We start from the raw sequence: 27,821 nt of genomic DNA on the forward strand, positions 1-27,821 counted from the left end.
CTAACATCTACATACACTGATCTTATGCATAAAACTTTGAGGGGAAAAAAAATACATACCGCTATATATTGCTGGTAAAAAGTATTTGACTCCTTAGATATTTCTTCTGTTTTTGCTTTTTTGATACCCTTAAATATTCCTCATCATCAAGCGAATTTCAACATACCCTGTGCAAATGCACTTTCAGAATTTTTAAGGGAAAAAAAAAAGCATCTCATTTCATCTCTATGACCCATGTAAAAAAGTAATTGTGTCCTTGGCCTAATAATTGGTTGTGCCCCCATTTTTTGTAACTGGTGGATTAGGTGTTTACAGTAACTGGTAATGAGTCATTTGCATCATTGTTGGGTAACTTTTGCCCGCTCTCCGTTGTAGAAATGTTTTATTTGATCCACAGTGGAAGGATTTCAAGCACTAGTATTTTTAGGTCATGCCACAGTAGCTTGATTAGATTTAAATTCAATACTATGAGTAGACCACGCCAACATCTTGGTAAAGAAGGCTTTGGAGTCATTCAGAGGTGAAATTGTTGGTGGGTTTATTTTCAACCATTGTGAAGCTGCATAACCGCATGAGGCCATCCGGAAATTCTCCTTCAAGTTTTTGTGGTAGAGAGCAGAACTCACGCTTCCATCATTTATGGGAATCCAGGTGATATATTGGAGAGCGGGCAGACTGAGGGCACAGAGATAGTAGGAACTATAGATAGTAATCTTGGGAATTAAGTCTTATGGAGCACTTGTATTAGAATTGTTCCACAGAAAATCGTCATAGATTGTCGAGATTTTTCAAATGTGTAGGCTTGGGCTTTGTGCTTTTTTGGTCAGCAGTGGTTTTTATCTTCTCTTTTGAATGCTGTTTTTGCTCCCAGTAAGTTCTTGATTTTACAATTCTGGCAGTGTTCAGACTTGAGTGGAGGTAGTTAAGCTGAACTCAAAGTTGTTTCTCACAGACAATTCAGAATTTAACATTGGGGAAGTTATTTTTTTACAGGGATAGGTTGCTTTGGACAACCTTTTCCACTGGTAGTAAATGATTTTTTAAATTTGCTTTATCTTTAAAATAACCTGGTGAATGTTTTTTTTTTAGTCATTTCTTTCTTGTTTTTGTTTTTTTTCTTTTAGGCCTGTTGCCTGTGGTCAGTGTTGGGGTAAACCAGGTGGGGAGGATGAATCTGGGCCGCCAGGTGGAGTCTCTGCAGTACTTTAATGTGTGTGGACAGCAAGAGGGTTATAAACCCTTTGCTTTTAATATGACCAGAGACCCACCTCTGTGGATGAGTTGGAAACTGCCCCAGTTTACTTCAGTTCTGCCTGATGATCACAGCTTACAGGTCAGTGCAAAAGTTGGGGCATTTTTTTTTTACTACGCCTTTCCAAGGACCAAACATCCTAGAATAATTGTTGGATTGTTAATACGTTGTCATCTCTGGGACCTAGCAGTATATGTGGTTCTATTGATGTTTTGATGCACAACCTTGATCCCGAATACGATGTGCAAATCTCATTCAAGGTTACTCGGCATAGGGGCTCAATGGATTCCTTATCCAGCCTGAGGGTCTCTCAGCGGGTGTTGGTGCAACATGGTGGAGGAAGTGAGATGGGCTTTTACCGGCTCAGCATGCCCATCCAATGTGCTGCCACACTCAGAAGCCCTGCAGAGGGGGGGCTTCAAGTCCCCTCCAGCTCTCTAAGTCCAAGTTCAGGTTTGAGGCATTGCTTGCAGAGAGGACTCCCACAGATGACATTGTGGTCTAGTGCAGCACATAAAAACCAGTGACCCATTGAGTGAAATACTGCAAATTGTGTATGGGATTCAGCTGCAATTATCCAGATTTATCCCACTCTGTCCAGATCAGTGATATTCTGCTGTCATGACCTTCATGGATTGTTCTGGTTAAGCTCCCCAGGGCCACTCTGTAATTAACGCCCGTTGTCTTTCAGTGAGGAAGGAACTGGAGGACACAGACTCTGACTTTGAAGTTCTGATGAAGTCAGCACGCAGCTTTGCCGGCTCAAGAGATGAGCTCGATCACAAGGATCACAGTCATGACAAAACATCTAAACTGAAACAGCGGTAGGTGATAGAAAGTAAAAAAAAAAAGGAAACTCATTGAAATTTGGAAAAAAACTCTGAATTTCAATTCAGTAAATTTATATCAAAACAATTTATTGCAAATTTTCTCATACAGGACATATCAATCCAATTCATGAAGTTCCTATTACCATATAGTTATTGTTAAATTCGTGTCTGCAGCCCATTTAAACCCAAGTTCTAACAGAATCAAGTTGAACTGATTGTATTATATTGGTAAACATTGCTTTAAGGAACCTCACCTGTTTGGATCGGGTCATTGCTTTTGCAGCTGTGCTTGATCTGGAGCAAACGTGTGCTGACCAAAGAAAAGAACGACTTCCTTCTAACAGGAAAGCAACTTCCTCTAGAACTCAACTCAGTATGCATCACCATTTTCTGTGACTGGCAGGAGGTTATGAGGACAGAAAGGAAACACTTGAAAAAACCCCAGAGGGGTACCTTTTGTGGATAAGAAAAACAAAGAGTATACGGGGATATTAAAAGCAATACCTCAGTGAGTAGCTTACTTAAGAAAGAAACACAGCTAAACAAAAGAAACAATCGGCCAGGACAACTTTCTATAAAATGGTGCATACACTCAATGGTAGCAGTAACTCTATTCAGCAAAGAAAGCAAAGAACCATGAGGCTAGAAACTAGGAGCAGACCTAGGTAAGAAGCACGGGGTCAGAGCTTATTTCTATACAGAACACAAACCTAAATCTAGCAGTAGCTCTGTCAAATATTCCATACAGAAAATTTGCATAACTAAATATGGAAAAACCACACCAGTTCCTCTGTGGAAATAATACAGAGAACACAGTTAAAAGCAGAAAATAATGTATAATTGGAAAGCAACAGCAGAAAAGGAAAAGTCATCAGAAAGTCCTATAGCAGCTTAATCTTATCATAACTAAGTTAAATAGCTCAGAAAAACAAAAATCACTCCTGTAAGCTGTAAATGTATACTCAATATGCATTGCATAAATGTTTATTTAGGCAGAATAATAATGTTCTTATGCTTTTAAACCATTTCTGTGTCTACTGTGTGATTGCAATAATATTAACCTGGTCTAATACATTTTCAAATTGATTAGGAGGCGAAAATTAGAAAAATTTAATGGATTCAAAGAAACGATGGTAAGAAACAGACACTGCATAACCCTTTTTACGTTCTGCTATCTGAAAGGTTCATGATGAAAAGGAGTAAACCAGGCTTAGTCAGCAGCAACTCCTCTGCACGGCTTCTAGAAGACGTTATTGTTGAAAAGGATAACTACGATCACCTTATCCAGAGCTCCAGAGTAAGATTTTCTCATTATCTCATTTTATCACAACCATTTCATTTCACTACACATGGCTGGTGTTAATTAAATGTGTTTTGTTTTTTATTTCTATTTCTGCAATTTTTGACAAGATTGCATTGTCAGTCTGCTATCCTAGAGTGGGAAAAATATCAAACAATTTGTTACACAAAACTTGTGCACTTGCAGTGCGCCGTGATTCTTCCCTAATTACCAGCCACAATAATTTGAAACATCCAAAAACATGATTTGAATGTCAAACCGAGACACTCAATGACCTCTTTGTTACAGTATTATTATGCAGTGAGGATTCTTCCTGGCCAGGAGCCGTTCAATGTGTGGATAGGCTGGGTGACCTCTGACTTTCATCAGCATGGCTCAACGTTTGACTCTGACAACGTTGGCACAGTAACTGTCACCCTCGGCGACGACAGTGGCAAAGTTCAAGAAAGGTTAATGTGCACAAAGACAGTTACATATTTTTGTGTCCACTTGTTCTTGTCAGGTTAAAATCCGCTTGGCTGGATAGTTTTAATGTTCTATCTGAATTAGACGTGTTACAGCCAGGCTGCTAGTTGAATCTTTTTGAATCTTTGCAGCGTGAAGCGAAGCAACTGTTTCATGGTTTGTGCTGGAGAAGCTACGGGCTTGTCTCAGAGTCGTCGGAGTGCGGGGTTGGAAATTGGCTGCTTGATTGATACAGTGGCCGGACTTCTCACTTTCACTTCTAATGGCATTGAGATGTCGACTTTTTTCCAAGTATGTCAAATAAAGTTGAGTTAAGTTATGTTGAACCTACTGTATATATTCAGCCTTTGTTTCAATAGTTTGCAAAGCCACCTTTTGCAGCAACAGGGAGGTCACACCGCATTGCATTCTGGGATGGGTGGGATCTTTCTGCTCTGCTAAAACCAATCAGCATGTTGAAGAGACACACCAATCTTGAAAGCATTTGTCTTCAAATACAATAAAGTATAGAAAGTTCAACTATATTTTTTTGTGTTTTTCCTCTCCGGTTATACAGCACATATTTATGAACATGAGGCTTAGAAACAAGCAACTTGGTGAAGTCATAGATCATTTCTATGTCTCATTTCAAGTTTTACAACACTTGTAAAGCATAATGTGTCACAGACATTTTATCTAACAATGCATAACTTGATAAATGCAGTAATCTGATCAAAGCACACATCAAGTAAGCACACTGAAGAGCCTTCCAATGAGGAAAAGCCCTTCAGTGTGAGGTTATGATTTCAACTCCTATTATAGTTCCCTTCCTCAACAGATAATTTTTATGTTTCTATTGGCTTTGCAGATGCAGGATAAAATGTTTGCTGAGTCTTTTTCACAAAATAGTTCAAGCGCAGCCAGACTTCAACACTTGAAGCATTTTCTTAATTGGATATAGGTCTGTACTTTGACCTATATCCAAAGTACAGACTTTGGATATAGTCTGTACTTTATACAGACTAACGTACAGAATATATCTGTACTTTAGATATATTATCAATTTATTAAATTGATAATAAATTCTATCAATTTATTATGCTTTGATCTAAAACTTTTAGATCAAGGCATTATGATCTAATAGTAAGTTTCTAGTTGTGGGTTACTGGATGGTGAACTTGTATTTGCTTAGGATTGTACCATCTTTGTGTGTGCAGCATTAGTTTCTACTCACAATTGTCCTCAAAGAAACTTTTGATATCTTCTTTGAACAGCTCTGCTATTGTTGACACTATTAGAGTATTAACTAATAATATCAGTATTATCGTGCAACATATAGTTGCACAAGATTTAGTAAAAAAAAAAAAAAAAAGCAATTGAAAAGCATATGTACTTTTACTTCACTCATAATTAATCTCTATTTTTTATGACTTAAAAAATGGAAGATAAGAAGAAAAATACTAAGTCTGTGGTTGTAGCATAAAAATCATGAAAAGACACTGGGTATTTTTCCAAGAAACTATATATTTTTTGTTGTTAATACACTCAATATGTTAGTGGGTAAACATATGCATTGGAAATCAGAAAATCCAAACTGTTTTCCCAAATGTTCAAGGTTTACATTATTTAACACAAAGAACACACTATTTCTCTCTAATCAGCTGGAGGCTGGTACCAAGCTGTTTCCGGCTGTTTTTGTCAAGCCCACCACCAGCAACATGTTCCAGTTCGAACTGGAAAGCATCAAGGTGACAAAGCTTTATCAATCATAAATGTAAAGTTTTGGATGGTTGTTCATGTAAAACTTGCAATGTTGAAATTAAATTTGGTGATACAATTTTTGTCTTCCTCTAGAATGCCTTGCCTTTGTCATCAGCTTTGCTTCGCAGTCAGAGAAGGAATCAGAGTCCTCAGTGCCTTCCAAGGTTTCAGGTTCAGTATCTGAAACCAGTCACATGGACAAGGGTACCAGACAGCGGATTAAAGGTGTTTGTTGATTGGCCTGATGAACACCACGGCTGGAGAGTCCAATGCTTTGACCCCCAACAAGTGATGACCCTTCAGATTCCTGATGAAAACAAGTAAAAAAAACCACAAAAAAAACCCACACACTTTATACTTGTGTTTACAGATAAACATTTCTGTGATCTCATATTTTATGTATACTTTTTCTATTTTATTAGTGTTGCATTATTGCATTAAATATTGTAAAATCACTTATCCTTTAGTTTAAATTAGATTTTAAAAAAGCAGAACCTCTGAAATTGTCTTTAACTTTTTCGTGGCATTCACGCAGATGTGTTGACATTTTGGAGCTGTCCGAGCTCGACGACCTCCTCGCTTTTCATCAAAATATCCTCCTGCTCTACTGCTCGCTCTGTGCCCTGGGTAACACCAGAGTTTGCCACGCTCTCTGCAGTCACGTTGACCAGTCGCAGATCCTTTATGCTATTCAGAATCCTTACCTCCCGGGGCCGCTCCGCTTGGCATATTATCAGCTGTTTATTCAGGTATCGGCTGTGTGGATGAAAAAAAAAAAAAATGGCAGAAATAAAGCAATGTACTCATTAGCTTTTAAATTTCTTTCCTCTAGGTGTACCTAAGCAGTCACACCACAGCGTGCCTCACGATGAACCATGAATACATCATCCCATTGACGGACCAGACCGGAGAAGCCTCATTTTATCTTAGCCCTGTCAATGGCGTTTCAGATGGAGGGGATAGTCAAACACCAGAGGGCACTTGTAGAAGCACATGCCTTAAACCACAGATGCGTTTTTCATCTCCTTGTTTTGTCAGGGGTGATGGGACGGAAGCAGAAGGTGCAGTTGAAATAGCCTGCCCAGACAGCCCGGAAATCCCTCTGGACACACTGAGAAATTTGACAGCGGACATGCTGACTGCCGGGGTTGTGGCTGTCGGTCAAGCAATGAGGGATCCCGCGGGAGGCAGTGTTGAACTGTTGCTCGTACCCCTTTTAAGATTGCTGTACAACCTTCTGGTCATGGGGGTGTTTGAGGATGAAGACCTTGTGAGGGTGCTCAGGCTAATTGAACCAAATGTCTTCTCCAAAAATGTCAAAACCGTTGAGGAAGCCAAGGATGGAAAACAACTGGGAAAAAGCATCAACAAAAAAGATGATGATGCCATTAAACAAGGACTTCTTCAAATGGAGCTTCCAGAGCCTGTCCAACTAGAGGTGGTTAAATACTCCCATTTTTCTTTCTAATAAGTAGAATTTTGTTTTAACAAATTGTGATACTAAGTTGCTTTGAGCAGGTAAACCTTACATTGCCATGCACAGGTAGTCATCCCACTTAAAGACTTTCACATTTTGTGACATTACAGCTAAAAATTATAACGCATTTTATTAAGATTTTATGATGCAGACCAAACCAGAAAATTAATAAATAAAAAGGTGTAAAGTTTAAAGAAAATAACACATCATTTCACTTCATGTTTAGCTTGGGATTCTCAACTGGACTTAGGTCTGAACTTTGACAGGGCCATTTTAACACATAAAATTGAACCAGTGGTTTTCAAACTTCCCATAGCAAGTACCACTGCAATAATACGTTGACAGTTTGACTGCTGTGACCACAAAAATTGTACATTAAATTATGTCCAGATGCTCTCTATTCACTAATTAGGTGACTTCTTAAGCCAGTTGGTGCTTTGAATTTTATAAAGGAGTATTAGAGTAAATGAAGGTAATTACAAGGCCATATTTTTTTGAATTTTATTATCCACAATATTCACCGTTATGGAAATTGTGTTAGTCTATAACATAAAATACCAAGACAACATATTGAAGTTTGTGCCTTTAACATTACGCGATGCAAAAAAGTTAAACAGGTACGATAAGTTCTGAAAGTACTATAACTCTTTCAGAGCTCCTGAAGAAACATTCTCACATTTTCTCTTTTTAGCTCTGTCATCTGTTGTCCTACCTGTGTGACTGCCAGGTACGACACAGGGTCGAAGCAGTGACTGCGTTCTCTGGTAACTTTGTGCGTCAGCTGCAGGAGAACCAGCGATTTCGCTACACTGAGGTCATGCAGGCACTCAACATGTCTGCAGCACTGACCGCTCGCAAAACCAAGGAGTTCCGACTTCCTCCGCAAGAGCAGGTTAAATAGACCTAGACAGGTCCAGATGTATTACTGGACTGCAAAGAAATAATACAAATATTTTCTGTTTTTCTTTTTTCAGAATTTTTAAAATGAGGTATTGTTAGAAGATAAGTGGTTATTAGCAGCAGTAGAATGTTGGGGTCTTCATTTAGCATAAATCCAAACCGGCTAGTTCTGGAGATGGCAGCTGATCTGACAGGGACCAGTATGAACTTGAATCACCTTAAAACAACTCAAACCTCATAATCATCGTGGTTGTTTATGTGAACTTTTGAATCATTGTGATGTTTGCATTGGGTGCTTATGTGCACAAGAACTGATTAGTCTGTGTGAAATGTGTGCCAAGAACAACGCATGGAGCATTTTTAGTCTTTGCAAAGAAAACGTATTGCGGTGATCCAAGCCATCAATATTTTATTGACTTTTCTCCTTACTTTTCTGTTGACTCTGACCAGGAATGCTTTCTGTTTTCAGTTTTTAGACATAAAGATAAAAGGCATTTACTGCCTCTATTTCTTGTTTATGAAATCATTTAATTACCTCCCAATCAAAATTATATCATAGATTAAAAGTTCATAAAAAATCATATGCATAAAGTCCTAAGATTTCTGAGATTTGACTCTAAAGATTTGGGATTGCAGTCATCATCATTCCTACCTGCCTGACTGATTCTCACTATTGCAAGATACCAGACGTTTGCTCTCGCTCTATCTACTAGAAAAGCCATCAGCTTCAAGTTGGATTTATACTAAATGAAGTTGTGAAGAAAGATATTTACCGTCACTTCAAGATTTCTGAACTACCCCTTTAAACAAGGCATGCTGAATCCTTGTAGTTCACAGTATTGTTGTTCATATTTTTCACAAAATTTCTCACTGTGAAAAGATCAATTTGCTGCTGAGCTTCAGAGAAGATGAGCAACAGGAGAACTGTCCGTGTCCGGTTGAACTCCAACAGCTCCTGCGCGACTTTCATCACCACCTCAACACACACTGTGGTACTAACATTGCTTATCTTTCACATATTAAGTCGTGGGACAATGAAAACCTCATAGAGGACACTTTGTCTGATTGCCTCACAAATCACACCAATTTCCTTTTATTTGCTGTCTTATCCAGGCACTGAAACGGTCCCAGACTCTGAGGAGGAAGATGATACCAAGATGTCTTTGAAAGATTGGCTATTCAGTCGAGCAGCAAAAGCAGTTGGACTTAAAAAGAAACCCACTGAAGTGGAGAAATATAAATCATCCAGTCTCAGTAAGTGTGCCTTATTTTTAAACATTTTGAAGCATGAAAGACTTTCCTTTTTTTTATTTTTTTTTTAACTGAATCGAACATTTGATCCTCTGTGTTCCAGTAACCCGTCATGTTTATCAGGCATCAAAAATATTTAGCGTTTGGGGAAAATGAACGATTCAAAAGTACTAGCTATTAGCTATTTTCTTTTTTTAAGTGCCTTAAGGTTCCACATCCCCAGCTTTTATCAACACTCCTCATTTCTTGACATGTCTGCAGAGTCACTCAGAAGGCTGATATCTGAGGTGATGGTGTGCTGGGCTCAGGAGAGAGAGATAGAAGACCCTGGGCTGGTCAGGGCTATCTTCACCTTGCTATACCGCCAGTATCAGGGCCTCGAGGGCCGAATGGAAGGGTCACTCTCAAAGGCATACGCTATCAGCCAGTCTTCCGTGGAGGACACCATGGCACTCCTGTCGTCTCTGGGCCAAATTCGTTCTCTCCTGAGTGTCCGCATGGGGAAAGAAGAAGAGAAGCTGATGAACAGAAGACTAGGGTATAGTATTGTTGTCTCCAGTGAGCCATAATCCTTACAGAGTGTTCTGTAATAACTATTTTTTTTGTATATGTTGCAGAGATATTATGAATAATAAAGTTTTCTACCAACATCCCAATTTAATGAGAGCTTTGGGCATGCATGAGACAGTGATGGAGGTGATGGTCAATGTTCTGGGAGAAGGGGAGTCTAAGGTGAGAACGACAGTGAAAAGCAGTTGTTGTTAATACTGTTTCTCTTTTTACATATTTTGAAGTAAAAGGCAAATTTATCCTCTTTACACTTTCTAAATTTCTCCATTTCAGGAGATTACCTTTCCCAAGATGGTAGCCAGTTGCTGTCGATTCCTCTGCTACTTTTGTCGGATCAGTCGTCACAATCAGGGAGCGCTGTTCGACCACCTCACATACTTACTGGAAAACAGCAGAGTTGGGCTAGGTATGTTGCAAGACAGACTTGGCCAACCTTGCTGGGTTACGGTTTCAGTTTGAGTTTAAATTGTTCAAACATTTTGTCTCCTCAGCTTCTCCGTCCATGCGTGGCTCCACTCCTCTTGATGTGGCAGCAGCCTCTGTTATGGATAATAACGAGCTGGCTTTATCACTAAAGGAAGCTGACCTAGAGAAGGTGCAACATTAAAATTTAGTAGGAATCTTAAAGATGAGTAGATGAGTTAGTTCACTGAATCAACAATTCATAAACAACTTTTAGTACTATAATCTAATCTGCTGTCCAGGTTGTTCAGTACCTTGCTGGGTGTGGTCTCCAGAGCTGTTCTCTGCTACTGGCAAAAGGCTACACTGATATTGGCTGGAACCCCGTGGAGGGAGAACGCTATGTGGACTTTCTACGGTTTGCTGTGTTCTGCAATGGTACATTTGCACAATTAGAGTGTGAAAAAACGTTCTCTCAGTTGTAATCTGTAATATTTATTAATTGTCACAGATGGTGATCAAGGAATATTGGAGGACACAGTCGCAGTACATAAAGAATTGGTTGTTTAAAAACAATCCAATTTGGGTTATTAGGCCAAACCCTCTCATGGGTCAAATATAGTCTGAACCAATTAATTCAACGGAACAGGGTTTGACCCAGAAGAATTTTTATTCCAAAACATGGTTCGAAGAGAACCATACCTAATAGTTGGGTTGGATAAAATAAATGACAAATTTATCCATCTTTTATACCAACTGAATCCTTGTAGAGTCATGGAAGAACTGGTATGGTTCTCCAGCAGTTAATGACCAGTAATTACATGTAATTACCATGCTTCAACACAATCTTTTCATTTTTCTCCCAAAGATGAGCAACTTGTGTTCCCACATTTTCAAACTACTTTGGTCACTGTCTCACTTAAAAATAAGAGTCACAAAAATCATTATTAAGGATATGAAACTTATTGCTTAGATATGAATCGTCTTCACGTCGAAGGCTCAAAATAATAAAATAAACTGAAACAGTAACTGGTAAGTATTTTATGGGGGGATGCCTTTTGATTAGAAACGTTTCACCATTTTAACATCCTGAGATCTTGTGGCTTAAAATTTCCTTGTGCCCCTCCTCAAAATGTATAACTGCAAAAACATAAAAATAAATAAAAATCTATGTTCACTTTATGAACCGTTCTTCGGTCAGAGTGTGAATGTTAAGCATAGCTAGCGCTAGCTTTCACGTACTGTTGTAATATACCAAAAGAAATATTACTACTCAGGAGGCAGTAGAACTGCTTTCTGAGTAGTAAAACTACACACCTTCCTCCAAACAGCATGAGCCCAGCTTTCAGGAGGAAAGAAAATTAAAAAGTAATAAAAAAAATAAACATCAGCCATCAGAATCTCAATGAAGAAAATAAAACCTGAAAATGGAAAACGAAAGTAATGCATACTGCTTCTATTACAAACAACAGCTTTAATTATAAATAAATTTACTTGTGTTTTTTGAAGCATTTGTTAATGCTTTCAAGGCATACAATGCATGGGATAATAATTGCTTATAGAACCTGAAGAATTTTGCTTCTGTCCAAAGAGCAAAACACAAAGCCTGAAAGCCACAAATAGCTGCTTCATTTCATGTTCCCCATTATCTTCGACATTTGGAACAGAGGTAATTCATTCTGCTATTGATTATCTTTTTCTGAACCAGTGCCTAAAAGTCATTTCTACAAATTGCCCTTGAGGTTGTTTACCATTCAACCAAATGGCTTTCTGTTTGGCTCGTCTCTCTGTAATTTAAGATTTCACCTCTTATCTAAAGTCTTCAGTTTGTGCTCTATTAATAGAATATGATTATGTTGTGATTATCTTTCTGCTTCTGTTTACCAGTTTGTTTGTTTTTTGTTTGTTTGTTTTGCAAATTAATATAATGTACACATTCTTATAGTAGAACTAGATGCAAGAGAATAAATATTAACCATTTAGACAGGCTAACGTGTTTTACCACAATTCAAAATTTCATTGTTTACTTTTTCTCTTCACCTTGTGTGCTTTCCTCCCCATAGGCGAGAGTGTAGAGGAGAATGCATATGTGGTTTTGAGGTTGCTGATCCGTCGGCCTGAGTGCTTTGGCCCTGCACTGAGAGGCGACGGGGGAGACGGGCTGCTAGCCGCCATGAAGGAAGCCATCAGCATCTCTCAGGACCCATCTATGGACGGACCTTTCCCCAGCAGAACAACGTCTGTATCACATATATGCAAAGACGTAACGGATAATCTAAAATTCAAATAATGTGTCATGCATTCAACGGCACCACAGAAAAAAAGTCTGACTATAAAACTAAAAGCTTTTGGTTTTTCAATTATGTCTGAGTGTTTGACATTGAGAAATGTCCTGGCTTTTGTGATTGATTCCTGCTATAGGAATGCAGTCCACAGCAATGAGGATGACCTTATTCACATGGGGCACGCCATCATGACCTTCTACTCGGCACTTATTGACTTACTGGGACGCTGTGCTCCAGAGATGCATGCAAGTAGTTTTAGTTTTTCTGCCATAGCACAGAAAAAAAACTGTAAAATTATGTTTTTTTTTTTTTTATTTTTAGGAAATGCCAATTCTTATACCACACAACACAAAAAATTCCTAATGTGATTATTTGTCCTGCTGATGGCTGAAAGATAAACTTAAAAAAATAATTCTTATGGCTTAATTAATATTTTTGCCTAAAGAGTTTTTTTCTTTTTAACAAAATTACTTTTGGCAAAAAATGACTTGAGCCATTGTTGTAGGAATGTGCCGATGTGCTTTTATCTGATTTGCCAATAAAGTGTGAAAGGTTTTATAAAACTAAATGAGACTTCATTTGCTTTTGTCCGGCTACAGCCTGTCTGGTGTGCATTTTTGGATGATGGGTTGTGGCTGGATTTTTTTTTTCTTGCATATTAAACATATTTTTCCTCTTAACAATTTCTTGTAGTAGCAGAACACCACCCAGAAATTAGAATTTTAATTTCTGGGTGGATAATAGTAATTTAAGGATGATTATGAATTGCTTTTAGACGTTTGTGAGATTGAATCTTACAAAACAGTGATCACAAGTATTATTAGACATAAATAAATAAAAAACAAGACTTGCACTTTAATAATTTAATGCATGTAGTGTATAGGATATGTACAGTAGAATATGCGCTCAAAACTGCTACAGGTTGATTTTGTGTTGGTGAATATCTTGACAGCGACTTACCAGATGTTCTCCTTTTTGAACTGTTGATCAGTTAATTCAGGGCGGCAAAGGAGAAGCCATTCGCATCAGGGCCATCCTGAGATCTCTCATCCCAGTACAGGATCTTGAAGGAGTCATCAGCATCTGCTTTCAACTCCCATCCGTGTCAGAAGGTTAAATACGCTGAATTAGACCATCTGGACATGCATTACTAGTTTATGTGATCACTTTTGGCAGCGTTGCCTTGCTTTACTGTTTTGGGAGATTAAAGCTTTAGGATAAAATATTGAAATTTTCATCTTGGGCTGGATGGGTCAAACATAAATGATATTAGTCTTAGCCAAGTGTGCAACAATGCACTACAAAGAATTATTGAAAAAATCTCAACTAATGACTTGATCTTATGAACATTTGTTTTACTCATTTTTAAGCTGGAAATATTGCATTTGATTCTACTTTGAATGCTGTGCTGCCTACTTTTTTTTGTTTTTTTGTTGGAGTTACCCTTTTCATTTGTGCTTCATATGTTATGTTGAATTTAATTTTCCTTTTGGATTTAATGGTAACCTTGAATTGAGTAATTGTTTTTATGGTCTAGATGGTGTGTTGGTGGAGCCTGACCTGTCCACAGTTTTCTGTCCTGACCACAAGGCAGCCATGGTTTTATTCCTGGATCGCGTTTATGGTGTGGAGAGTCAAAGTTTTCTTCTGCACCTCCTGGAAGTTGGCTTTCTGCCTGATCTTCAGGCAGCTGTTTCTCTTGACACTGTGAGTGTTTTTCTTGCTGTTTTGATCCAACTGACATATTGAAAATAAGACATATTGGAAGTGACTGGTGAAATACAAAGAAATTCAGTATGAGTTAAAATTTTTACTTGTATAGTAATTATGAAGTTACATCTAGTTTCTGAAGTTTTTGTGTATTTAAAATGCATATGAATTGATATTCAATAATTATTAAGTTGATTCTGTTTTTTCTTCATTGGACTCCATCAGAAAACAGCCTCTCTTTTTCATTGCAGACTGACCTGGGATCTACTGACATGGCTCTTGCCCTCAATAGATACTTGTGCACAGCTGTCCTTCCCCTGCTCACCAAATGTTCAGCCCTCTTTCACGATCTAGAGGATCATGCCTTGCTCGTAGATTCTGTCATCCAGACAATCTACCGGCTCTCAAGGGCTCTAAGCTTGACCAGGGCTCAGAGAGACACCACAGACGATTGTTTGCTGGCTTTGTGCAGGTAAGGTCAAAAGCTTGCTGGCAGATGAAAACAGTGTTATAGTTGAATGGCACAAGAGAATAGAATATGGTTGTTTTTGAATGTAAATGCACAAAAAAGAAGGTTTAAATCCGCTTGAAGATGTTAATGCAAATTGTACATTTTGTTCTCCTTAAAGTTCTTTCAACATTTTTTTTTTCTTTTTGAAAAGAAAAAAAAAATTGGTCCCAATCTGAGAAAATTAAGATTATATTTAAATCAATGGAACAAGAAGTTATTCTTAAAATTGAATCATTTCCAAAACCCCATTCATTTTTTTTAAGCCACTTAAATTTGAATTTTTTGTGACAGCTGTGCAAGAAAATCCTTGTTTTTTATTCCCTGTTTTTTCAACCACAGAATTCAACGTATTTAACCGGGTTTTATATTTTTGCACAGAAAAATCTGAAAGTACTTAACTCCCACTTTTCCCCCATTTATAGTTCAACTACAAAACATCCCATTAAAATACATTGAGGATTATGGTTATAGTGGAGGGGAGAATCAAACGAAAAGGTACTAGTGCTTTTGAAACCAACTTATTATCACTAAATTAATTCCAAAGTATGTCTGAAACATAACATGCCAGGATTGAAGGATTTCTTTTATTGCATTTGCTTGTTTGTGGTCCAAAATTCTTGCTGTGGATGCTCCTCAGCCTCTTGAAGGGAGGGGCTGCAACAGTCTTTGTGCAGGATGGGTGGAGTCCTTCATAATGCGCGCGCCCTCCCCTTTCATCGTGATGCGGCATTACATTAACAAAATCAGACACAACAGTAAAAATGTATTTCATGTCAATTTACTTGTATACATTAGATGTTAGAAATGTCAAGGAATCTTACTGGGTTTGTGTCATTAGATCAAGCCTTCTAAAGATTTCCCATATCTGCTCACCCACCCAACCATAAAATTACCCATTATTTTTAATTAGCGACTATGAAGTCTGTTTTTCCCACTTTGTTCTCAATTTAACAAATTAAAGCGACTTGTAAAAATTAATTAACTTCTTAGCCATTTAAATTACATTAGTCGCTCCTCGGAGACAAAAGATATATGTGCATTTGGACAGTTTGTGAATATGCATGTGAATTAGTTGTTCCCACTTTGCTCTTCTCAGGAAACTCAAGCCATCTATGATGCAGCCTCTCCTTCAAAGGCTTGTGTTTGATGTTCTCCAGCTCTCAGATCACAGCAAATTGCCCCTGAAAGTAAGTACATTAATTAATGGTTACCACACATAATGTGAAAAGACATATATAAATTTTTTATTTCATTTATCATTCACAGATGTTGACCAGTCATTATGAGCAGATGTGGAAGTATTACTCCCACACCGGAAGTCAGGATAAACAAAAGTTAGCCTCTGAAGGGGAGCTCCAGCTGTCTAGGAAGTTATTCTGGGGTGTGTTTAAGGCCTTGACAAAAAAGGTAAGCACCGAGTAATACAATTCCCTTTACCTAAAGACAAATAAAAAAAATTGTTTTCACAAATCACTAGTCAGCTGCAGGAAGGGCATGGTGTCATCTTTCAATTTTTTTTTATCTTTCCAGCCTTATCCTTTGACAATCCTCGGACTATTTTAGGAGAAACGGCGAAATGCATTTCGGATGTCTTCCTTTGGTGCATAGTCAGAGAATTTTAGGGAAAGCAGAAGGAGCACGCTGGAGATTAATTGTTAATTATTCATATCTTGGTATGAAACCTCTCAAAACTTGTGCAGACTTCCTGGAGACTTGAAAGAGACGCAACCCGTAAATGAAACAAATAGCTAATCTCTCAGTCTGCTCAAGCTCAACTATTTTTCTTAGTCATTGTGAGCCCGAAAAATATCAGGGATAATTAAATGAAGAAAGCATTTTTCTGTTTAACGCTGTCTATTCTAGGTTAGGTACTATGCATTTTAGCTGCTTTGGGTTTTTGAATTGCGTGTTGGACATCTGGGTAATGCGGAGTCTAGCTTTACCCAGATGTGCATATATATTTAAATTAAATTGCAACATCAGTTATACTTGCTTTAAGAGAAACAGACCTATCTGTGTCCTATCATGTTTTTATCTCAAAGAAACAAGACATTTTGGATTATCAATTAAACATTCTTAGATACTGATCAGTCAAACAGTGTAAAGTAATAACTGCTTCTGCTTCATTTACTTTATTGAAACTTGTAGGAATGTTAAAAATTGTGAAATAGGCTATTTTGTTTTGTAGTTTTATTCCCTCACTGAATAAATGTATTCAAATTAAAAGGTTTAAACTTTTGCTGCTCCAATAGAAGAGAAATGTGTTTATGGGTTTTAAACATCTTTCCCTCAGGTAATAATAAGTTTATTAAAGTGTTATGAGCCTTTGTAAAGTCATTCCTCTTTCACTCAGTTGTAGGTTGTAAAAATGGATTCTGACCACATATAATGTAAGTCCATTTATACAGTTTGAGAGGTTAGATTGTAGAAAATAGAAAAAATACATTTTATGGAAGTTTCTAAAATTAAAACTTAATTAGTCAAATAAACAGGTTTCTTTCAAAAGCCACAAAATCTAGACTGATGAATGGCAACACAGTAGAAACAACAACAACAAAAAAACAACAATTTGCAGACGTGCTTTCCCTTTAATTAGGGTTAATATTGCAATAAAACACCAAACTTTGATCAGAGATTTTTAATTCTTGAAAGAAATCTGATAACTGACTCGTGTTGTGTACTATTTTGTAACAAGGATGCAGCCATGATAAATTAACCTGATCTCCTCACTGATGACTTGCTTTTAAAGTAGCCAAGTCTCAATTTGGAACAAGACTTGCGAAGAAAATATATTTGTAATAACTGCAGATATAATGTTTGTGTTCAGTTAACTAATCTAATTTATGACATATGCTGTGTCTTATTTCCCCTCACCTCCACCCCACTCTCCCCCTTTTCTTTTCCAACTCCAAAGTCCTTCATTCCTCAGCTGCTAAGTTTGTGCGTGCAGTGTCTTGTTGCAGTTGCCAAAGCCTTGCCTCCTGACTATGTGGAGCCTGGCTGTTTGTCTCAAGTGGACAGAATAACCTCGGTGGACACAGATGGATATTTTGAGCCGCAACCTGTAGATACATCAAAGTATGAAACTTCACAGACGTACAGTAGTCATCCTTCAGTGACAACTATCATCCAGCCGATTTTCATTTGCTTTGAGGAGAAGCCAAACTGATTAGATTGTGTGCTGTTTCTCTCCTTCTCTCCTTGCACTAGTGTCTCTGTGCCTGAGACACTGGACTTTGTAGTTAACAAGTACGCAGAGCACACTCATGAGAAGTGGTCTCTAGAAAAGGTAATATTCCAATAACTGATGCTTAGATCTGCATGACTTGGTGAAATAATAATAACAATAATAATAAAAGTTAGGGCGCTGATGAGGCAACTAGCCTGACGTTTAGTGCTGCAAGGATGATTATTACATGTGTTTTATTCCCAACAGTTTGCCAGTGGCTGGGTACATGGCGATCAGCTGTGTGAAAACACCAAGGTCCACCCTCTCCTGAAGCCATACAGGGCTCTGGCTGAAAAGGTAGATTAAAGTCAGCTTTTAGTGTGCTTCTACATTGAAAGCAGTGAACTGAACCATTCGAAAGGGACCTGCATATAATGTGTGTTGTGTAATATAAAACATTAAACTGATCTGCTTCACTGTATTCCGATTACCCCTGCATTTGCCACAAAACATGCCATTTGAGCAGCCAAGGTTGTTTCAGTTTATGTACTTAAATGTTAAAATAGTAGTGTTTTGCTCTATAGCAATGGGGTTGTGAACACTAACAAAAGGGTTTCTAAATTCTTCATTTGCCATTTCATAAACAGGAGAAGGATTCATATCGCTGGGCCATAAAAGAGACAATAAAGAGCATGTTGGCCTTTGGATGGACCATAGAACGTACCAAAGAAGGAGATGCATTTGGCATTCATGCCTGTGTTCACACGGTTTCTCAGGCTGGTCAGGTGTGTTTCCTCACCGCTGATGTTGATTTATTAGCTTTTAAACTCCCTGCAGTGAGCATCTGCCAATCATTTCTCGTCTTTCTTAGCTCTCATTTGAAGGAGCATCCACCTTTAGCCCTAAACCTTTGGACATGAGCAGCATCACCTTATCATGGGAACAGTGTGTAAGTCCTAATGATACTATTTGCCCTGTTCGACCACCAAAATTAGAAGTTTGCCGTGAACAACAAGTTTACCTGTGAGAAATACTTAAAAAATACTTAAAATACTTAGTATTTGAGTACCGTATTTTCAGATTCTGTCAAAGATAACTACAAACTTTAGTGTGATTTTGGAGGACTTTGTTATAGACAAACAAAGGGCTTTTTACAAATAAAATGTGTCTTCCAAGTTTAGAGTCGCTGTCCCACTGGAAGGTGCATCTGTATCTTGGGCTATCCTGTATTCCCATGAGCGCTGACCAGTTTGTCATAGCAGAACTTGAGATTTTGTTGTGCAACCGGACAGTGCTGCACACCTATTAACAAGTTTATCCTTAACCTTTTTGTTGTGTTTCTTTGCTGTTTTTCCACCAATGTCCTCCATGAAATGCCCTAGATCTTCACAAAACAGCTTTATTTATTGTGAGGTTAAATTGAAAACCGGTAAACTTTATAGACACAATAAGTGAGTTTTGAAAGCTTCTCGGTGCCCTGGTAATTGTTTAAGATTATCATGTTAAAAGGGGCTTATTGGTTGGGTGTGTCACACTTTTCAAATTATAATTTTTTTTTCATTATTTGTAAAAGTTTTCAGAAACTGTTGTCTAATTTTCTTCTACTTTACAGCTTTTCACTATTTTGTGCTGGTGTGTTGTATAAAGTCCTCCCTAAAACACGTTGAGGTTTATCAACGTAATTGGACAAAATTTTAAAAAGTACAACAGATTTGATTGACTTTGCAAGAAACAGCCTTTCTGATAAACCACAAAAATCTTGTTGCCTTTAGGCAATGGCCGAACAGTTGGGTGAAAACTATCATAATGCCTGGGCCAAGACTAAGAAGTTAGAACTTGAGAGCAGAGGTAAGAAACTATAGTTGTAAATCGTCTATATCTCTTTCAAAGTTTCAATTCTTTGAATACATTTCCATTCTCGAAAGGTGGAGGTCATTCGATGCTGGTTCCATACGACGCTCTGACTGCCAAGGAGAAGACCAAGTTCAGAGAAAAAGCTCAGGAGATACTGAAGTTTTTTTTGCTCCATGGCTACACTGTGTGGAGGTAGGTACCGGCTTGTCAGTTATGATGGGGAAGAGTGTGAATTATGTGACCAGAACCTCCTGAACTGTCTGATTATTCTTTAATATAGCTGCTATAATAGCTTGCATAGGTCACAAACGTCTCAACTCTTTCCTCTCCCAGTGAAACCCTGCTGTATAAAAATTAAGCAATGAACAAAGATTCAACATTACAAAGTATAAAATGAATTATATTAATTATAATGTTGTGTGGCAAATCCCCTACAGAGATCGAAAATCTGTGGAAATTGACTTCCCTCCTTCTGCAAACTGCTTTGGACATATTTTTCTCCAACGAATGCTGTATTACACTGAGGAGACTCAGGAGAACATGCTAAAGCTCGGTAATGTGACATTTCATATTATTATAAAGACTAAAACTTGATTTTAAAACCTAAAATGTTAAAAACAGAAATAAAGGTTTTTAAGTGTTTGCATCTTGTGGCCATCCTGTTTGGTTCCATGTAATTTTGAGTAAGCTGTATCGCTGCGTCCTTTAGGTGAACCCTAAATAATTTAGGGTTTACCTACTAGGGTTCACCTACTAGGCAAATTTGCTTCAGGCTATTTTTGATTTGTGCAAGTCAGATTGTGTTTAACATCATATATACCGGTATGTATTCTTGCACTCTATCTGGGAATTTAAAAAACCCTAAATTCTGCACACTGGTTAACAACCAATTAGAACAACAACAAAAAAAAAAAAAAAATCAAAAAAACATTAAACATTTTGTTCTTTTCATTTTTCACCAAAAAAATTGTGAAAAGAGATTCCGTTGGAAAGCCATGTTTTGGCTATATAAAACACAATCGTGAAGGGAAATAGTTAAAAGTCTCACTATTCTCCATGTTAAACTTGCAAGTATATAAATGAAACACGTCAGTGTAGCTATCAATACAGTGTCACAATCACAGTCTCTCACATCACCCGAAAGCTAAAAGTCCTTCTGGAGTTAGTTTTTATACAAACACATAACTTTGCTCTTAAAAGTATTATCATGTTTATGCAATGTGAGTGTTGAATTAGAAGAAATTTAAAATGCTGATACACAAAATATACACAGCCACAGTCTAGCGCTCTTTTATTCATGGAACTCAGACTCAAGTGGGTCCTGCTAGCAATTATAGGCAAACATGTAGGAGGGATGCTTGAAAAGAGCGGTTATTAATTTATTAAATAAACTAATCCAGTAGCAAAGGTGTGATGCTGCCTGACCTGGAGAAGTATTGATCAAAACCATTTGAAATGATTATGAAAAGGTTTGGAATCCTGGAAAGCAAATTAAAGTGTATATAAGTTAGTAATGACTCAAAGGTTCTGCAATGCACTATGCTGTATGTATTTCCATGAGCAATCTATTTTAGTCTGATTGTGGACTAATTTATCCTAATGTTTATTTCCAGAGGTGATTCAAGCCAGAGGACAGATGCCTAAAGGAGAAAGGGCTCAAAATCAGCAGCCAATAATTTTTTTTCAGAAGGTTTGCCTTATCTCAATTACATATCTTAACACTGCTGATTTTTGCTGCACGATAAGAAACCTCTGATGTTGAATTAGCCCACTTCAAATTTAATTTTTCCACTGGCCTTTTGTTTGTCCTTATTAGCCTTTTTTTTCTCATTTCACTTATGACATCTAATTAGTTTTGTTAGATGGTCACCATGGGCAACCCCTGTAAGTCAAACCCTTTGTGGCTGTGTAATTTATTTAACCATTTTGGAAATCCATGTGGGCGTTTTGATTGCCATCAGGACATAGATTAAAGCCTCCCACAATGCTCTGCCTCCCAGGAGGCAGCAGTAAAATGGGTTTATTTTTCATTGTTGGGACCCTCTGAGTCATATCCAGTCAGCCAAGACTGTGAACGGTCATGCTTCTCATCTTTACGCCGGTCCTCCAACCATACCACACTGTCACATCCATGCAGCCCTGTCGGCAGGAAAGTCTAATGCTAGCAGGCTGTCTGTGGAGAAATTTTAAGCACTTCAAGCATTTTGCTGCAAAAAGGGGGACAACCTGTGAGTTACTTTATGGATCTACATGTATTAAATAAATCACTACTTCATGTATTTCCTTGCTGGTTTTATAGTTTAATTGTAAGTATTTTTGAATTCTTACTCCAATTGAAGATTTGTGAATTATAGCTCACGGTTGGGTTTATGTCAGAAAATCACAAGTTTTGCCAAGACAAATGGTCAAATATCCAGCCCAAATTGTGATTGAGGTTTTTTATTGCAACAAAAACCATGTATTTTTGTTTGTTTATTCAGCTTGCTTTGGGCCTGTTTGTATTTTTAGACCCTGTTTTAATCATAAAAATTCTATAATGAACTTTTGGACCCAGTTTTTGAGTTAAAAAATTGCTAAAAATCTCTTAATTGTACCATGTTGCATGGCTCTCCAAATTGTTTTTCAGTGCACAACTAACCAAAGAAATTTTTTTTTTGTTTATATGACATATAGTGAATAATGAAGTAAGTATTTTTCGTTACTCTGTATTTCCACAGGTCGTTCTTCCACTATTGGAGCAGTATGTAAAAAGGCATCGTCTGTATTTTTTGTCCTCTTCTCTGAACTCAAGTGAAAGCAGAAGTCATTCCTCCAAAAGGGAAAAGGAGATGGTTCTATGGTATGCGGATCTAAAAACAGAATCATTTGTTCATTATTCTGGGAACAACTTGTATAAAACACTATTTATACCTACAGTTTGCCCAACATATTTGATATCTTGTAGCTTGTCAATTGTTTTCTGTTTGTTTTTTTGTTTTTTTCTCACATCCAGTCTCTTCTGTAAGCTTGCTGATTTGGTAAGACACAGAATCTCACTAATTGGTAAGAAACAAAAGTTGTTGAAACATTCGCTTGTTACATGTTGTCTGTTTTTGTGTGCTTGATATGCTCTGCCTTCCTGATGCTTAGTTCGCGTTGAGCCATTGGACTTTTGTATGACTTTTGTAGCTGTATATGTTTTTGTTTCTGCTTTTGCGTCCATAAACTGACGTATTGTGACATGATTTGAATGCAACAGTATTGTCCTACCCATATTGTCCTACCAGGAGACGAAGCATCTGCCGTTACAAGCTGCCTCCGCATTCTGGCTCAGGCGCTTGATGCAAGGTAGCTAGATGGCACTACTGTCACACTGCCTTAAATTGATCTTCTCATTCCGCCTTCAGTCTTTATTAGTGTTGCACCACCATGTCTGAGGATAGGATGTCTGGTGTAATTGGGCCAGAGATACACTGATGCTATCTAATTGTGGTATATATCACTTTTATTGTCTGCAGAGTCTGTAGCATGATGTTGCGAACAAATTTTGCTTGTCTAAGATTGATGTTATTATTGCCGATGAATAGATTTGCAGTTCTTTTAGTGTTTTTATTTCACAAGCATGTGGAATCTCAGATTAAAGTGCTAAACACCTGTAACTGTTGTGTCTACAGATTCATACTTTCAAAGTTGAAACTCACATTATATAGAGTCATTGCACACAGCGTGACGCACTTTAGGTGTGTATTTCCATTAACAGAAAAGGAGAATCCAAAATTCAACTCTTTAGAAAATGACAATATTATGTAAGACCAATGAAAAACTTATTTGGCACAGAAATTGTGGTTTCTGTGTAAAAGCACACACATTTTAGTTTGTCGTTAGCTCTAAGCCACAATGATAAAAATACATTTAAATGGAAAAGTCTGAAATACTTTTCTGCATGAAATGAGTCAATATATTAAAAGTTTGCTCTTTTACTTGAATAAAGTGCCTTTCCAAAGGAATTTTAATGAAGTGATCTGCAGCACTATTTGTCTAGAGATTAAAAAGCCCAACACGCAAAATGTACCATATTGATGTCTGCTTGTCATATATATTTTTTTTCATCTAGAATATTGACGGCAGCAGCTTCAGAGTCCATACAGACGTCTCTGCATTCATTTTTTGAAGCAGCTGCAGCAGATTTGGAGATGACTGTGGGGAAAATATCGGAGACCTTGCCTCACAGCAGAGGTCAGCTGTCTAAAGGAGTTGTCAACACCCTTAACTATGCAACGTCCATCCTAATGCCAACACTTACCTCCCTCTTCCATCATCTTGCCAATCAAAACTACGGAGTGGATGTTCTGGGTAAGAATTAGTCTTGATGATAAAGTGGGGGTTTTTTGTATATAAATTTAGTAAATAAAATGTTTAGTCAAAAACACTCACTGCCAAATCTAGTTTAAACACGTTAGTAGTCCTTACGTATTAACCCTGTTCAGTTTCTCAGCTAAATAACATCTGTAGTCTATGTATCTTTTTACGTTTTTAAATTTTTCGTTGTGTTCACAAAGAACTGGGAACATATTTTCTCATCTGTATAACACTGAAAACTCACAAATCGTTCATCACCTGAATCATGACACTAGACTAGTTTACTGTTCCTGGTTGTTTTTGAGAAGAAGCTTCTCATTTCTAAGCATCATGTTGTCTTCCCAGTCGGTGGTATCCAGGTGTCATGTTTCAAGATTTTAAACAGCCTCTACTCTCTGGGGACCAGTCAAAGCTTCTACATGGAGGGGTAATATTCAGTCTTGTTTATATATTCTGTGTTATTCCCTGAGTATTATTTTTCACATGAAGTGCCTTCCAAATACATTTACATACCTTGAACATTTTGCACCCACAAACTCTAATGTATTGATTGAGGGATTTAATGCGATCGTGAACAACAAAGCTTTTGCATTTTGTGAAGTCTACGTGTTTTAAAATTATTTTAGAAATAAAATAGAAAACTGTGGCATGCATTTGTTTTCTGCCCACTTTGCAGTAAAAATAATCTTGTGTGCGACCAGCTGCCTACCAAGGTGGCAAACTTTAAAATGGCCATTTGAAGATGTTCTTCATTCAGTCAGCTATTGTGCAAAGACGAACGGCAACAATTTCAGTGCACAAATTGAAGTTAATATGTGTATTGTGACTAAATAAAAAAAAGGGGGGGCCCTAAAAGGTTTTTGTAGTTTGTGGGAATATATTTAATATTTCCTTTATGTTGCCTTTGCTGTGTAGGCAGAGGTCAGCAGCAGGCGCATGTGTAGCAGCTCTGACCGGAGCTTTTCCTGTATGCTTCCTGGAGCCAACTCTAGACCACAGCAATCCCCATTCTATCTACAATGTCATGAGTCCCACCGAGATTAAAGGTAAACTGTGATCATTTCTCTTCAGAGCTCTTTGTTTAATCTTCAGCTCCATTAAGAATCCCATTCCTCCCATCAGATCAGGGTCTGCCGGACCGGATGGAGGACACGTGTCGCCCTTTTCCTTCACTGGGAGAGGCGCTGGAGAACGTGGAGGAGCTGGCTGCTGCTGGTTCTGTAGCTCATCAAATGCAGTACATCCATGTGGCAGAGGTCACCTTGCCCATGTTGTGCAGCTATATTTCACACTGGTGTCGCTGGGGCCCTGAGGGACACCCAGAGGGCCTCAGCTCTGTTGTTCCTCAGCATGCGAGCGACCTGATTGGCCACATCCTTCGTATCATCCACAACCATGTCGGCGCTAGCCAGGGTGACTGGATGAAACAGCTTGCAGGTATATTGACACCCTATGATAACTGTGGCCAAATCACCGGCTCCTGCTGTTGACAGCTGTCTCGTGTTTTAGTTTTTTCGCAGCCGATCATATGCAAAGCCGACAGCGAGCTGCTGAGAAGTCACTTTCTCCCCCTGATGGAGAAGCTGAGGAAGCGGGCAGAGTGTGTCCAGTTAGAAGAGGAAGTGATGAAAGCAGAAGACTGCTGTAGTTCTGAAGCAGAGCTGCAGATACAGGAGAAGTACAGGGTTCTGGTCCAGGATCTCTACGCCTTTTATCCTCTTCTCATCCAGTTTGTGGATTTTAATCGGTAAGGGATAAACTACAGAAGTTCATGTGATTCGGAATCAAATCTTGTCTTGAAAACCTGATTCTGAACACATTTGTTTAAAAGAAAATTACAGTTTCACAATAACAATTATATATGTGGTGTTATGGTGTCATGCATTTGGCAAAAAACTCTTCTTTTTTTTGCCAAATGCATGACAAAAACATTGTGTAAATGTTTAAAACTACATTTAAACATTTACACAATGCTTAAATGTAGTTCCCATTGGGTTATATACTTTATATATTGAGCCTTTTATTTTTGAGTAAAATAAAAGGCTTTTATTTTGCTTAAAATAAAAGCCTTTTATTTTTAGTAAGAGGCTGAATTTTTACTTGAATAGCCATTGATTTATTGCTTATGTTGAATATATAAAGAGACATAATGCCTTAAGCCACAGTACAAATCGTTATTTCAAGCCATGTTCAGCTTTACTGCAATAACTTCTGTGATGTTAATACGTTTTGGTCGGTCTCGTTCCAGAGCCAGATGGCTGAAAGAGACGATCCCCGAGGCTGAGCAGCTGTTCAGCATGGTGGCAGAGGTCTTTGTATTCTGGGCCAAATCTCATGTAGGAAAGACACCCAGCATCTTTTTTATTTTTATTTTTTAAGGATTCTGCCATGTCAGAAATGTGCGTGTCAATCCTGTACCTCATAAATAGTGTTCATTCGTCTTCATCTATGTTTTTTTTTCTGCACCAGCATTTCAAATGGGAAGAGCAGAGTTATGTGGTCCAGAATCGAATCAACAATTTGGCTTTTTTGCTCTCTGGTGACAACATGCTGGAGGTCAGCTATGTTTACGATAAGACCTGTTTGGTTACGCATACGCTTTTATGCAATGCCAGAATTTGTCCACCTGTCTTATACCAGCTGAGTGTCTTTAGTCCAAAGCTGAAACATGTGTTCTCTTTGCATGACGTTAAGTTTGACCATATAAAGAAAGGCATGAAGATGAAGGGGGATCGTTACTCTGCACACACGTCTCTCATAGTGGCTACCATAAAGAAGTTGGTTCCTGTGGGACTCAGAGTTTGTTTTCCATGTGACCAGAACCTTATCATGTTGGTGAAGAACCGCTATTCTCAGGTAAATTATAAATACGGACAGTTTCAGCAAGTTCTCGTGTTAGAAATGTTTTTTGTTCAGACGTAATTCTATAAAATGTGGTTAAGCATGAGATGTTTAACATTTTTCTTGACAGAATAACCTTGAAGATGAGATTCGGGAGCATATTTTGAGATACCTCAAAAATGTTTTTGGTCAGGTAATGACTATTTCTGTAACTACTTGTGTATACTAAATATCATGCATCACCTAACAATTTGCTTTCTTGACCATAACTCTCTTAAAAACAGATTTCAAACTCAAGGGACTATATAGTCCAAATAGATAGTCTTATTATTCCAAATAAGGAATTAAATAAATCAGCAAAAATCAATTAAACATTTACCCTGGCAAAGTTATAAATAGCTGAAATCCCAATGTCAATTTTCCCTGTAGATCCAATTTCTGTTTCCAGTTTCAAAATAATTAACACATTTGTATGTATTACAGTACAACTCTGTACGGCCTTTAGCACAATGCACAACTTTTAGACAGCATTAAAAAAGCAGTATGATACAAATTATCCACTTAAATTTTGTAACATAATTGTGTCATATGAAACAGAAAACCTCTCATAATTTTTAATATTCAAAGTCATCATTTTAATAATCTCTACCAGTGAATCATTGTGTGGCAGAGACATGAATATGATGAGCTCACTACTCTGTTCAATATACAAAGACATTGTTTCCGCATCTGTGAGTCAGTAATAAACATGTTTATTCATAAACCAGCGATGAAAAATATGCCTTTTAATTTTGGTTTCCACACTCTTTTGAGCGGAAACGTAGTGAATATTTTTTTTGTATTTTTCTTGGTTTATATAGTTTTTTGGTTGAGTGAACACATCTGTTCTTCTGGGAATATTGAGAGTTGCACATTTTCGCTCCATA

At 37.7% G+C, this 27,821-nt stretch overlaps 1 protein-coding gene across 6 annotated transcripts in view; it reads left to right on the top strand.

Annotated features, from left to right (window-relative positions):
• Positions 1-27,821, top strand: part of ryr2b (ryanodine receptor 2b (cardiac)) — a 72,574-nt gene that overhangs the window by 18,512 nt on the left and 26,241 nt on the right. For 5 of the 6 annotated variants that reach the window (XM_044135707.1, XM_044135701.1, XM_044135704.1 and 2 more), the window contains exons 28-73: positions 1,125-1,333; positions 1,513-1,705; positions 1,944-2,076; positions 3,265-3,379; positions 3,671-3,831; positions 3,979-4,138; positions 5,488-5,574; positions 5,681-5,907; positions 6,123-6,336; positions 6,420-7,025; positions 7,756-7,956; positions 8,845-8,956; positions 9,078-9,218; positions 9,477-9,753; positions 9,833-9,947; positions 10,059-10,191; positions 10,277-10,380; positions 10,490-10,625; positions 12,251-12,425; positions 12,609-12,717; positions 13,464-13,584; positions 14,010-14,179; positions 14,434-14,654; positions 15,790-15,880; positions 15,960-16,100; positions 17,608-17,771; positions 17,904-17,982; positions 18,130-18,219; positions 18,510-18,647; positions 18,734-18,811; positions 19,635-19,710; positions 19,788-19,908; positions 20,154-20,269; positions 21,330-21,406; positions 22,434-22,555; positions 22,709-22,758; positions 22,983-23,043; positions 23,810-24,048; positions 24,400-24,481; positions 24,970-25,100; positions 25,177-25,491; positions 25,564-25,801; positions 26,303-26,390; positions 26,524-26,610; positions 26,749-26,910; positions 27,026-27,088. In XM_044135707.1, coding sequence (XP_043991642.1) covers positions 1,125-1,333; positions 1,513-1,705; positions 1,944-2,076; positions 3,265-3,379; positions 3,671-3,831; positions 3,979-4,138; positions 5,488-5,574; positions 5,681-5,907; positions 6,123-6,336; positions 6,420-7,025; positions 7,756-7,956; positions 8,845-8,956; positions 9,078-9,218; positions 9,477-9,753; positions 9,833-9,947; positions 10,059-10,191; positions 10,277-10,380; positions 10,490-10,625; positions 12,251-12,425; positions 12,609-12,717; positions 13,464-13,584; positions 14,010-14,179; positions 14,434-14,654; positions 15,790-15,880; positions 15,960-16,100; positions 17,608-17,771; positions 17,904-17,982; positions 18,130-18,219; positions 18,510-18,647; positions 18,734-18,811; positions 19,635-19,710; positions 19,788-19,908; positions 20,154-20,269; positions 21,330-21,406; positions 22,434-22,555; positions 22,709-22,758; positions 22,983-23,043; positions 23,810-24,048; positions 24,400-24,481; positions 24,970-25,100; positions 25,177-25,491; positions 25,564-25,801; positions 26,303-26,390; positions 26,524-26,610; positions 26,749-26,910; positions 27,026-27,088 — 6,929 coding nt within the window. The remainder of the gene's footprint in view (positions 1-1,124; positions 1,334-1,512; positions 1,706-1,943; positions 2,077-3,264; positions 3,380-3,670; positions 3,832-3,978; positions 4,139-5,487; positions 5,575-5,680; positions 5,908-6,122; positions 6,337-6,419; positions 7,026-7,755; positions 7,957-8,844; positions 8,957-9,077; positions 9,219-9,476; positions 9,754-9,832; positions 9,948-10,058; positions 10,192-10,276; positions 10,381-10,489; positions 10,626-12,250; positions 12,426-12,608; positions 12,718-13,463; positions 13,585-14,009; positions 14,180-14,433; positions 14,655-15,789; positions 15,881-15,959; positions 16,101-17,607; positions 17,772-17,903; positions 17,983-18,129; positions 18,220-18,509; positions 18,648-18,733; positions 18,812-19,634; positions 19,711-19,787; positions 19,909-20,153; positions 20,270-21,329; positions 21,407-22,433; positions 22,556-22,708; positions 22,759-22,982; positions 23,044-23,809; positions 24,049-24,399; positions 24,482-24,969; positions 25,101-25,176; positions 25,492-25,563; positions 25,802-26,302; positions 26,391-26,523; positions 26,611-26,748; positions 26,911-27,025; positions 27,089-27,821) is intronic. The other variant, XM_044135702.1, reaches the window with a different exon arrangement.

Source organism: Gambusia affinis, linkage group LG13, assembly GCF_019740435.1.
Source record: "Gambusia affinis linkage group LG13, SWU_Gaff_1.0, whole genome shotgun sequence".
Lineage (NCBI taxonomy): Eukaryota > Metazoa > Chordata > Actinopteri > Cyprinodontiformes > Poeciliidae > Gambusia > Gambusia affinis.